This window comes from Prionailurus viverrinus, chromosome A2 (genome assembly GCF_022837055.1).
Source record: "Prionailurus viverrinus isolate Anna chromosome A2, UM_Priviv_1.0, whole genome shotgun sequence".
Lineage (NCBI taxonomy): Eukaryota > Metazoa > Chordata > Mammalia > Carnivora > Felidae > Prionailurus > Prionailurus viverrinus.
In genome coordinates this window covers 75,916,417-75,929,706 of record NC_062562.1, presented here as the reverse complement: position 1 = coordinate 75,929,706, position 13,290 = coordinate 75,916,417, and the positions used below count along the sequence as shown (strand labels likewise).

Here is a 13,290-nt window from a genome sequence, read left to right as displayed (position 1 = left end):
TGTATCTGGTGGGTCCTGTGTTGTTTCCCCTTGGGAACCTATATTTGGTCTCCAAAGCCACTTGTGTCACAGAAACTGAAGCTGATTGCAAATAAACAAAAAAAAAATCCTTTCCAATTTTAAATGAGGCATTGTTTTTGTTCTAATATATGCAAGCTTTTACTGTAAGTGCATTCATTACCAAAAATAGAAAATATACATTTAGTTTTTTGCCCACTTACCACACACTGAACATTTTGTTTTATATTCATGTTTGTAGAAATATATACACGTGCGTGTGTGTGTGTGTGTGTGTGTGTGTACACGTGAGTGCATGTTCTCTATTATTTCTAAAGTGGAGCTGCCAACAGTAGATGCTGATACTGTTGGGGACTTGCATGTACTAATATCTCAGCTCATCCACACGACTCCTGGAGACGTGTCACTGTAAGCGCATTTTACAAATGAGAAAATTAAGGCACAGAAAGTTCTAATAGCTATAGACCCGAGATTTAAACCCAGGCTCCTGGGATTCAGAGTCCAAGCATTTAAACCCTCCAGCACTCTCCTTTTCCCGTGTTACTGCAGCTCTCATGGGGTTCTTGTGACATCAGGGAACACGGTGCACATGAGACACTGGTCCAGGTCTGACACCGGTGCCCTGAGCATGCCCTGCAGGCTTGCGACTTATTAAACTGTCACTGGGGGAGAGTCTTAAACTAAATAAGTCTGAAACTGCTCACCTTTCAAGGAGAAATGACTTGGGCACCTTCACTGTTTGTGGTTCCCCTGGGGCCAGTGCCCCCAAAGAAGACATCACAAGGACTGTCTTAGGGAAAGAATTAGAGATGTGGAATTCACCACGAGTACATCAATGCTGAATGTGAAGGCTCAGTTGTGATGCTGTCCATGGCCTTGTACTCAGGTCTCACCAAATAAATGTCCACAGAGGCGAAAGTAGACTTGTGATTGCTTTTATTAGGCCTGTTATGAAAAATAGCACAAAGTTCAGGTAGCAAGGAGGAAGACTTCCAGAAATGTAAAATAAAAGGCCTCCAGGCAGTTATCTGGATACAGAGCCCCAGGGGCCTCTATGGAAGCTGCACGCCGGCTGTACTCAGAGGCGAGGGTGCTGAGTGGCTGACGGGCTGGTGGACATGAAGGAGAGAGCGGTGCTGATGCCCCCGTGGGTTCCCCTGGCCCCGCCCCTGAGTCATGGTAGAAATTGTTCTCCATGCAGAGTGACATTTCCTGTCTGCCTAGCGGTTTGTAAACCTGTTCTGCAATGATGACACATAGAAAAAGAAACATGTGAACTGAAATAACCCAAACGCAGAGAGAAAGCCCCTCCAGATCCTCAACAGACTCTTTTAGTGACAATAGTCAAGGAGTAAAGTGGACCCTTGGTGCCACCATGGGTTAGGAACTCTTCCCATTGTCACAGAGTGCTGGTCTCCCAAGCAGACAGATGGCAATGATGACGGTGTAGACCATGCTCTTGACAATGAGGACGACGTACGTGTAGTAGGCAGAGGTGTTCGCAAGCTGCACCTGCCGGGGGTCTAAAAGAAGCCATCAGTTAGTTTCACCTGTTCTTTGGAAAGGCGAGGACTTAGTTTGGGAGCTGGGTCACAACACGCATTTCTGATGTCCTGAGTTGAAGTGACTCTCTCACCGGTACAACTGGAGAGTAAACATCTACACCACCATCACCACTAACACCACCCCCAAGACTACTCAGAATCCGGTTCGCAGACCAAGTTAGTAAAAAAACAAAAACAAAAACAAAAACAAAAACAAAATTAAAAAAAAACCTTTAAAATTCACTTAGAACATTCCAAAGTATTAAAAAATTGGTTGTGTTTAGAATGAATGAGTCCAATGGGGAAAAACAAGCATTGGTGATAAATAGCTTCTAGCATTTCTTCATTCCCCCATGTCCCCAGGTAAGAATAATAGGCAATATCCATTAACCACAACTTAAATGTTACTTGAGAACTGTGCATGTGAAGCCCTAATTGTATTTAATTTTTAATAACAGATGAGGTTATTATTTTCATTCCCATTCTCACATAAACTGAGGACAGAGAGAGAAGCAATTTGCCTGATTTCATGCAACTAGTAAGTACGAGAGGCCAGATTTCAATCCCAGCAACCTGATGTTTCAGGACGCATTCTCAGCTACTCTGTCATTCTGGATCTCTACATGCAATGAATACCCAAGACACCCAATGATTATGGATAAATGTAAAGTTGGATGATGATAAGGAAGATGATGACAAGTAGCCAGAGTCCAGGAGCCCCTTGATATTGGACATGAGGACAAATCAGCAGGACTAGAGCCAATGGTCCTCATCATTTCCTTTGTGCATATGTGTGGAGAAAGAGCCAGGAACTACTACTTATACTTAGAATGTACTCACAAGTACTTATTATGTAGCAGCTAAATGAGATACCCTAAGCTAGACATTCCACATGCGGGGCCTTATGTTTTCCATAACTGAGCTGGGTGTTATTTGTGTCATTTGTGGTTGGCTCAGAAAATGCAAATAATCTGCCCATATTTCTGCAAGTAATAATTAAAGACTGGGGTTTAGGTCTGGATTCTGGCACACGAAGTCCTGCCATCACCTCCCCTCCCCTGTGCAGCCTGTTTCAGGGCCTTGGCTTTGGGATTTAGAGGAAGAATAAAAATTGAGTAAGTGTATGAACTCTTGATTCAGATGATCTGGGTTGAAGCCCCGGATCTTGCTGTGTCGCAGGGCACAAGGGACTTAGCTAATTTTAGTCCACTGTCCTCATTTGTAACGTGAGAACAAATACTTTGTAGTGAGTATTAACAGAATTAAACAAAACCCGTTCAAAGTACACACAACGCCTTCTGTACAAGAACCTCTCAGTGTCAGTTCATATTATTAACTACCAACAAATACAAAGATTAAAAAAAAAACTCTAAAAGCTATTTGATGCCATGTTTTCCTCAGTTCGTAGAAACAAAGATCACAGAAACAAATGAAATCCATTGTTGAAAGACTTCAGAGCCCCTCACTGCACCCCTACTTAATAGTCCTCTCATTCCCAAGCCAGAATTTACTGTGTGAAGGAGACTCCTGGGAAATGATGGAGACTTCAGCTGTCACTAAGTCTATTTTGCAAGATCCAACCATTGTGATATTTCTCCTTGAAGCCAGGGAAGTTCAAAAGTTAAGTTGATCAGAAGGTAAATGCTGTAGCATAACAAAAAGACAACCATAGAAGAACTTACCATTTTCATCCTTCAGAGAAGCTTTTGTGTAGTTAATAGTGACAAGCTCTAAAAGAAATGAAAGCAAGTATTATTCCGTTGTTCATATCCATTCTTTGACACGTGTCTGTGTCGTGGATAGTTTGATGGATGGATAGCGAGAGAGACAGACAGACAGACAGGCAGATAGAATCTGTCAACAGACTGGAGACAGCCATTACAAATAGGAGCCCACAATTCCAGAAAAGGTGCTCTGATTCTTTGTGACTGAGCAGATAAATTCATATATGGTATTTCTGCACATGGATACATTGAAGTTCATGATTTTTTTCTTCTTTTTTTCTCACAACTGGAGGATAATATCTAAGATTATCTTGTTTTCCTTCTGGGCTCACAGCTCCTAACACAGTGCCTGCGGCAAAGCAGGTGTTCTGTAAATACTTGTCGAAAGGAAAACCAACCAGAAACAGTGGCTGCTGTAAAGACCTGAGCACACACCGCTCACATGAAGTGTGGCCACCAAAACGATATCGTCCAACCCAAGAATCCACAGCAGAATCTTACACGTTGGAAGGAGGCTGGTTTAGGTCAATTTCCCATGTAAAAACGGAAGCAGCCTTACCTTTCCAAATCACGCACACCCTGGTAACCGCAAGTCCCGCACATGATTTTCTAGAGTGGAGGTGTTTGTGGACATGACAACAAGACTAATGAAAGCCAGTACCCTTATATGGGGTAGTATCCAAAATCTATAAAGAGCTCACCAAACTCCACACCCAAAAAACAAATAACCCAGTGAAGAAATGGGCAGAAAACGTGAATAGACACTAGGGATACTAGCCCTTTGTCCGATATGTCATTTGCAAATATCTTTTCCCATTCATGAGACTTTTGAAGTGAATCATCCAAAAAAATGACCTTGACATTTTAAAATCTTTTGGAAGCGGGCGCCTGGGTGGCGCAGTCGGTTAAGCGTCCGACTTCAGCCAGGTCACGATCTTGCGGTCCGTGAGTTCGAGCCCCGCGTCAGGCTCTGGGCTGATGGCTCAGAGCCTGGAGCCTGCTTCCTATTCTGTGTCTCCCTCTCTCTCTGCCCCTCCCCCGTTCATGCTCTGTCTCTCTCTGTCCCAAAAATAAATAAACGTTGAAAAAAAAAATTTAAAAAAAATAAAAAAAAAATAAAATCTTTTGGAAGCTTCTGCTTGCTAATTAAACTGAGGGGTCCTACTGTCTTTAACTGTAAAACCCTTGTTCTTAAGTGCCCTTCCTAAGTGGTCTTATCTAATTGGAAATTATATCTTTGACATCTGGGACCATAGTTCTTAGATGAAAAATAAGCAGGTGTACTGGAAGGTGGTGGGCTTGACCCTTCAGGACTTGAGGATCCCATGAGCTAAGATTTGGAGCCAAACTGACACCTAAAAGGCATATGACCCAAATTGGGGATTGTGTGTGTTTTACAGTATACGTCCTTGCACAGAGGTTTTCCGGAGGTTGATGGGTGACCCAGTGCTGACCCGACGACCCCTGCCCTCACCAACTTGTACCATCAGAGGAGTGTTCTTGAGGTAGCGAGTGCTCTAACGGTCTTTAAATGTGGGACCTGTGCCCAGCAATTTTTGTGGCTTTTTCTACCTCTGAGATCCCTGTTGCCAGTAGCCTTTCTCTAAACGAAAGGAGACAATCATGTGCACATTAGTGAATGGGCAATAAGAGAGGCTACTGCGTTCAGGACCCAAGAAGACTCCGTGTGCACCACCAACAATTCTCTTGGAACCTTGCTGACTTTTCTAGCGGGGAAGTGCGGTCTGAAAGGTTGGGGGCTTGGCTTCAGGCACACCTTTCTGCCAGCTCAGCTGGGCTCTGGCCAAATAGGCCAGTTCCACAGGGTTCCAGATAAACATGCTGGCTCAACCGGGCTCTGGGCATAACCCTTGCAGCCCAAGCTGACCTGTCCTGGAAAGAAAGGCCCATCAGATCAGCAGCCCGAATGCAAGGAGAGCGGAGCTTCGAACCAAGAGGAACTCACCCTCAGCCCTTGAAACCGGTGAGGAGGACAGTGAACTCAAAGGGCTCACAGTGACCACCCCTGTGTTTCGCCTTGTCTCTGAATGCCTCTGGGGGTCCACTTCGGATCTTCTGGCCTCCGCCAAACCTGTTAAAGAACAAAAACTCAACCAAGTAAATGTTAAAGATCCAATGGCTGTATTCATCAATCAGTGTTTGAATCAGAGAACATCCCATCTAGCATGTAGACAGGAGCTCCAAAGGAGGACAGGAAAGAAATCTTTTTTACAATAGAGAAGGAGCAGAAAAAAGGAAATTTTTAGCAAGGAATCCACTGATTTAGGCAAGGTCACCCTGACAGAGAAGGGAAGGGGTCCATTAGGAAACTTCTTAGTGCTGACCAGGAAAATTCCCTAGTCGACTGGTTAAAGGTTACTCTTCTGGGGCATTGAAATTGTACTTGGGTTAGGTATTAAGTCTTGGTGGAGTGACTTGGGGCTTTAAGCTGAGTGTTGCCATTTGGGGTTTGTGGGTTTTTGTTTTTTGCTTTTTCTTTTTTAACACTCCCAGAGGACAAAGGACAAAGACTTACCTCAGAAATATATAGCAAAGCTCTTCACATGTCTTGCTATGTGTTTGCTCCCTGCTGCTTAAAAAGTGCTTGTTAACCACAGAGCAAGTACAAACTGGTTCCTTCTTATGGGCCCTCTGGGGGCATTTTATATTAATGTTCAGGACTTGACTTCTGAGTCTAGAGAGTTCCTGGCTCACAGCCAGGCCAGGGCACATTCAGCTCTGCCCCCATTGTCACATATGACCAGCCTCGGCACCAGTGAGGCTCTTTCAGGACAACATGTCTGAATCACCAGGGACCCTGGGTGATTAGGCAAAGTGTATTCGCCCTACTGTAGTGGTCCTCCTGGGGACAGTGGTCAGTCCCGCCTCCCTCCCAGGACTGGCACACGCTCGGACAGCAGGAAGTGTTTGCTGGGCAGCATTTCCCAGGGGTAGAAATACATCCATTGTGGACAATGGGAGAATGTTTGTACACGTAACCTCACCCCTCTCCAGTTACCAAATTTCACCTTACAGTCTTACATAAAATTCAAATCTGGAACACCCAAGACCATACTAAAAACTCAGCAGCCAAATCACCATTTTTACTTGAGCTGCAATCCAGCACCATCAAAGGAGCAGCATTTTGTCACCTGTAACTGTTTAAAGGTGATACTTTGAGTAGACCAGATTGAGGTGAGAGGGAGTTTGACTATTGAGTAGAACATTCCTGAAAGACATGCGATTGTTCTTATTTCCTTATCAAGTAAGATCATAGAAAGTGGACTCTCTTTTTGAGCATTTATTGTGTGTGAGGCTGCTAGGTGCTTCCTCCGTATTGTTTCATTCAATCCATACAGTGACGCTAAAAAACATCATTGTGACCTTCATATTTTGGATGATGAAACTGAGGCGATAAAGGCTAAGTGAATTGTTCTTGTGCTCTTTCTTTGTATGTTTCTACTTTAATTCTATGGGGAAGTAACAGGACATTTATGTGACCGTTAAAAGTAACTACGTTAAAGAAAGATTTCTATTTGCTTGTTTTCCATTAATTTTTGATAGACAAGGTGTGGTATTCCCTTTGAAAGAAAGGGTTCTGAAAGGTTATCATCATGTGTATATGCACATACCTTTGTTTATTGAAGGAAACAGTATCTCTCGATTAACCCCTCCTTTATTATTCTCGTGTTTGACGGTACATTTGTGTTCTTTATCCATTGACTTTTTAGGCACGGTCAGCCACGTGTATTTCATGTATGTGTCCTTAGCCTTCATGGTGTCACCCTGCTGGGATTTCAGAATTGTTTTGCCATTCTTTTCTTTCCAATCTATCTTGATAACGTCAGGGTAAAAGTCCTCAAGAAGACAAAGATATGTTCCAGTATTATGGAGTTTTACTTCATCAGCTGAAGGAAGAAAAATCGTGGGCTTGGGGAAAATGTCTTCATCAGGATTTTTATCTGTGGGAGAAATGCAATTGCAATGAAAACATTAGAGAAATGAAACATTCTGTGGTTTGGAACCACCTAACACACAGTAAAAGGAAGGAAAAGTTGCATAGGGTTAGTGCTTACTATGACCTTTCATCCACAGTGGGTTCTGAGTTGCTTATTTTACTTTCCATGGGAAAAGGGGTTATGTAAATTGTCGAAAGTCACGGCTATTAAGGGCAGCACCTGGATTAATGTGGAATTTTTTGAAACAATACACAGTCACTTGTTGAAAGGGAATCTATTTCCGCCCATACTTGACGATCTGTCACATTGGCCTTTTAGCTTCAAATAAGGATCCCATGTCCACTTCTGATACCGGATTTCTTCTGCTTGATTCCTGATTTTATAGACCATCTTGCTCTCACATCTGAATCACACCAGGATTTTGAGTAGAGTGATGTTTTAAGCTGCATCTCCAAATTATCTACAATGCCTTGAATTTAGAAGTGATGTGGCTAAATTTATAAAATGGCTATTAAAAATTTATTGATTGTTTCCAGAAATGCTCGTATTAAATTTATCAAGTATTGCACTACTCAGAATTCGGTTTGCTTTAAGAAATGTTCACTAAAGTCACATTTTAACGGGAATTTCGTTGTAGTTGATGCATGACTAAAAAGACACCATACTTTGACACTTAGAATCTTCCCCCAAATGGGGCGCCTGGGTGGCGCAGTCGGTTAAGCGTCCGACTTCAGCCAGGTCACGATCTCGCGGTCCGTGAGTTCGAACCCCGCGTCGGGCTCTGGGCTGATGGCTCAGAGCCTGGAGCCTGTTTCAGATTCTGTGTCTCCCTGTCTCTCTGCCCCTCCCCCGTTCATGCTCTGTCTCTCTCTGTGCCGAAAATAAATAAACGTTGAAAAAAAAAATTAAAAAAAAAAAAAAGAACTTCCCCCAAATTCGAATCTGCCGTGGAAGCCTGCTTAAGTTGCTTTCACACACACAGTTTTCTTTGATTTCACCTGCTAAATAACATTACATGTAACTGGTAAAATGTTAACAGTTATGGTTCCAGAGTTTCTTGTAGACATAATGTGAAAAAATGCAATGAAACATCATAGTTGTCAAGGGCATGTCACTTGAGGGCTGGAATGTTCCTTGCTTATACATTGATTGTTAATTAGTGATTGAAATTGTAAAGAGTAGAACCCTTCTAATTTGATTTCCAACTGAAACACAAACGTTAACACATTTTCTCTTTGGGCTAGTTAGGAGTTAGAATAATAATTTTGTGGACAATTTCCAAAGAAAAGAAGAATTTGATTTCTCCTTTGAGAAGAAAAGGAAAAAATATTCTTGAGAATTTCTGACAGTGCCTCAAAGTTCCTGATTTTTATACTAATCTGTAAGCAAAAATGAGTTTTTTAATCACGCTATACATAGAATTAGATCATAATGCGGTTGTCTTAAACTTGTACGTCTTGCGTATACTGCAAATAGTATTTTATTGATTGTAATACTAAGAAAGTCTATATTTCTCCAACCATATACTTTGTTTTTCATTGTGAAAGCATGTTATAGAAAACAAGACTAATTTTTCAAAGTATATGACATTTACATGATTTTTGCCTCTAGTCAATACATTTAAGGAATCTAGTTTTCATGTTAGGAAGTTGTTTTTTTTTTTATAAGATTACTTCTGATTCATCATCGTAAAGAACTTCAAAATCAAATGATCTACTTGGAAAATTATTGGACAGGAAGACAGGATGCTTACCTCCTGTCCCTTTTCTTCAGCTAGATTCTGGAAGTTTCATTCTTTTCAGGATAGAAGGAATCTTGAACTCCTATAACTTTCTCAATGTGATAATTAACTGAACATTAAATAGTGTACTTGATTATATATGATTGGTGCCTATATTTTGGCTAATTACACTAACATGTTTTTTCTTCCAACATTCTTTTTTAAACTTACTAGCAGTGTTTTTTTTGGCCACAATCATTTTACTGATGCATAAAATAGAAACCAGTTCACAAAACAAATAAGTTGTCCATTACATTTCTATATATTCATAATCAAAAAATGTTTTAAGGTAAATTGCCTGAGTTGTAGACATATTATTAGGACGAAGCAGTATGAATTCAATATAAGTTAACCAAATGCAACCACACTTTCAATTAAGTGGGTATTTCAAACCTGCATTAATATTGACTCCAAATTTCTCAGCTTATTCTTCTAATTTTTCTTTTATTAAGTAAATAAAGCTATTTCATATGTAAATATGAATTTCAAATTTATGACATTTCTAAGTATATTTAAAAGGACTAACCATATCTGTAACTATATTTCTATGTACATTCTAACCATATTTTCAACCATTGTTTTTCTACCATATACAAGCACGAATCCCAAACTTGGTAAAGTTAGAGATAATAGAAATTAAGATAAAGGGTTAAGGTTTAAATACACAGAAAAACTAAAAAAATACAAAAACAAAACCCACATTTTAATTTCATTTTGTGGCCAAGTGAGGGAAAAGTTCATTAAATGAAACAAATACCTCCAAATTCAAGTTATTTGTCTATCAGTGCACAGGAAGGTCACTTTCCACTGGAGCAGTTAGAAGCACAGCTGAATCCTCGGGCAAATTTCTGCTCTATCATTATGATTGGCTACAGACCCTCCATACTGGATACTATTGTCCCTTTAGGTTTGAAATGGGACAACTTCTTAGGGCATACCCACTGCATATCCAGCACCCTTTTTATGTTAGACAACATGCCAAGTAATTTATTCACAGTCTCTCATTTAATTCTCATATGACTCCTGCTGAATGCCTCCTGTTATCCCACCTGATGGATGAGGAAACTGAGGGCAGAGAATAATTGCCAAATTCACATAAGCAGTACGTGATAGAGATAGGGCTCCAGGTCAGCCTGGGGCAAATCCCGGGCTCTCTGACTACACCCTTTCACCGTCAGGAAAGGAAATGTGTCAACTCACAAAGCACATCTGTCGTGATCAACTTCATTCTTGGACCAAACCCTTTCGTGACAGTTACACACGATGTACATGAACACTTCATATAAGTCCACATGGACACAAGGTCTGATCTTATTACAGAATTTGCACAATGTTGTCTACGCTGACCTTTACTGTAAGGATTGATATTAAAATTCCTCCTAAGATTTCCACCACCAAACATGCTATGGAAATGAGAAAGTATGTTATTATCATTACCATGGTTATTAGCAATTTGTTTAGATGATTGTGTGCTCCAACATGACATTTTAATCGCATGGGACCACATCTTTCTTACTAATGGGAATATGGTACTCGAGGTAATGATTGGATCTAGGTAAATCAAGCATGGAGACTCATTCCTTCATTTGCACCCCACTTTGCTCTACTATGTCTCGATTCACTCAGCCATCATCACTGGAATGTGCCTTTGACACACCAGTTAATAGGCAATCACTTGTCTTATCCACTGCCTTTCCAGTGTTAAGAAAATCAAAGGGAACATTGGCTAAAGCCTAGTAACATGCAGTCAGTTCACGGAACTGCTTCACCTGCGTGGTCCAAAGCAAATGTCTCTTTTCCCACCAACAGCATAATCCACGTGCATTCTAAGCTTTCACCAGAAATTTCTACCTCCAACTGCCTTTCTTTCGGATCATGCCTAAGTTTGCCTTGAATCTCCTACAGTGGGATTTCAGGCCAAATGACTAGGTCAAAGGCAGTTGCCTGGTCCTCCAAGTCTCCTATTGTCACATTAGATCACCAGACTGCATGATCCCTGACCCCGTCGGCTGATTATCACCATCTGTGAATGACATTCAATGTCATGGTGCCCATAGTAATGATGCAGTTGTAGCATGAAATGCATTTGTGTAAAAACCACCTTATCCACTATATAAATCGGATGTGGAAGGCGATTCCCACTCTTCACTTCATATTCCCCCAAAAGGACTCATGCTTTGAGTGTTTTTTCTAATTTTATGATAGATAAGGCATAACATCTTTGAAACTCTGGTGTACTTCATTTCATCACCTAACACAAAGTATGTACTCCACCACATTTTTCTCCTACTTGTGAACATAAAATTATTCCTGTGCTTCTTTCTAGATCATCACAGGCCTTTTTTTTTTCTTCTTCTTCTTCTGCTTTCCTTAGTGCTTTTGATCTTTTATTTTTATTTCATGGCCTAACAGTAGTTGTGTCTTTTATTTGAGGCCTTCTCAAATAGATGATGGAAAGAGACAGTATAAATAAATGAGAAACCATTGGTGTGTTCGGCCCCAGGGCTTCAGAGCTCAGGAAGGTCTAACTCAGAGATCACATGAAAAACAAAAGAAGAGGTTTCCAAATCCCTCTCTGTGATACAAACGCAAAACGTGTGGAATTCAACCACTCTGAAACGCCAGAGAAGAAGGTGAGGCTTGCGTTCCCAACATCATCCCTCACGAAAGAGGGGTTGTCTTATGTTTCAGTCCTGGGCCACTTATTAAAAGAGACTCTTCTAATCCATTCAACTTTGATCCAACAATACTACTTGGACAGGATACCAACCTGAAATAAACTCGATGAGACTAGTTTTGGAAGTTGCACTGGTAAAAGACAAGCAGTTTAATGTGGATTTAGTAAATCCGACTTGGGACTAAAGACTCTATACTTCGTGCTTCTGTCTCACATACATAGAAAGACAGTATAAATGAAAAGAATGCTTTTATTTTGTAAGTGGGTGAATTGTCTCTTCCAATAAAATATCTAGGGACATCATCATCTGGGAATCCCAAAACAGACACTCAGACCCTATGATAACTCAGAAATATGCTCTGAAGTATACATGTTAGATGTGTATGAAGGGTTTGAAAAAAAATTTTAATGAAATGTGAGGGCAGAAATAAGCAGTATTTCTCAAATGATATTTATAATGATGTAATTTTTAATCTGTAGGCATAATCCAATGAAGATATTAATTATAAGTGAAGATTTAATTTTATGGGTATTAATATAATTTTATGTATTCAAGTTGTAAAACCTCTCCTTTTTTACATCCAGAGGTTTCCGCCAAAAAATGCGAGATCCCCTGATGTTCAGGCTAACAATGTCTCAGGTGATGCCTACTACGTTCTACTCATTTTTAGAATCATGTAACAATGGGTCTTAGAAACTAAAGGTATTCCGCCAATACTGACCAATTGTTCCAAAATGACCTGTAGACCAGATCATACTTAATACATTTCCTGTACTCATGATTCATAAAGTACTTCAGTAGGTGATCATTTGAATTCTATAGGATTGCCTTTCTTTTTTAAAATCACTGACCATGTCCGAACCTATGTGGTAGCTATTTCTAACGGAAAGTGATAGATCCAGGATCACAGTCCATATTTTTCTCTGCCCTACACTCTCCTAAAAAAACTTTTTAAAGGACGTCATGAATTGTATCTGTGTCACCATATTTAATTAGATTGCTATAATTTATATTGCAGTCGGGTAGAAGAAAGAGGACCAGAATGCTGTGTTTCAATTTATTAATTCTTTGTGCCTATGACCACAGCCACTAAGGAAACCAAAAAATATCATTACATTTCACAATTCCAATGTTTTACCAGCATTGTGAAAATTCTTTGAAAACCTGTAGTTGACTAGATCTGGCAATCTAGAAACATCCCTGGGAGGTGTTCTCCCTCATCCAGGCAAAATTTCATCTCTAAGGATAATGAAGAATGAACACATTTACTAGCCTGAATGTAGAAAAACAAACAAACAAACAAGCAAACAAACAAACAAACCCAGCTCATGACATTAATGGATATGTTTGCACAGTTCAATGTGTCCATCCCTGGTATGAATCAGCTTCTGACAAAATGACAAGTTCAGCAATTTTTGTTCATTCTTTTTCACTGGTTGTTTTTGGAATCAAGTAAATAAGATACACAAATTTCTTTACAAACCTTTCAGTACAGAAATCCCACAGGGACCTAACATCCCCACCCCTCAGGGACCCCCAGTTGCTCTAGCAAGTTAGCTCCTTGTCAATGTCGCCCACGCAAACTCA

At 40.4% G+C, this 13,290-nt stretch overlaps 1 gene segment (V, D, J or C); it reads right to left on the bottom strand.

Moving 5' to 3' along the window:
- Nucleotides 1-937: 937 nt before the first annotated feature.
- The window catches only part of LOC125160180 (T cell receptor gamma constant 2-like), a 30,878-nt gene continuing 18,525 nt past the window's right edge, over nt 938-13,290 (bottom strand). The window contains 4 exon segments of the C gene segment in view: nt 938-1,541; nt 3,245-3,292; nt 5,253-5,378; nt 6,919-7,248. Coding sequence covers nt 1,399-1,541; nt 3,245-3,292; nt 5,253-5,378; nt 6,919-7,248 — 647 coding nt within the window.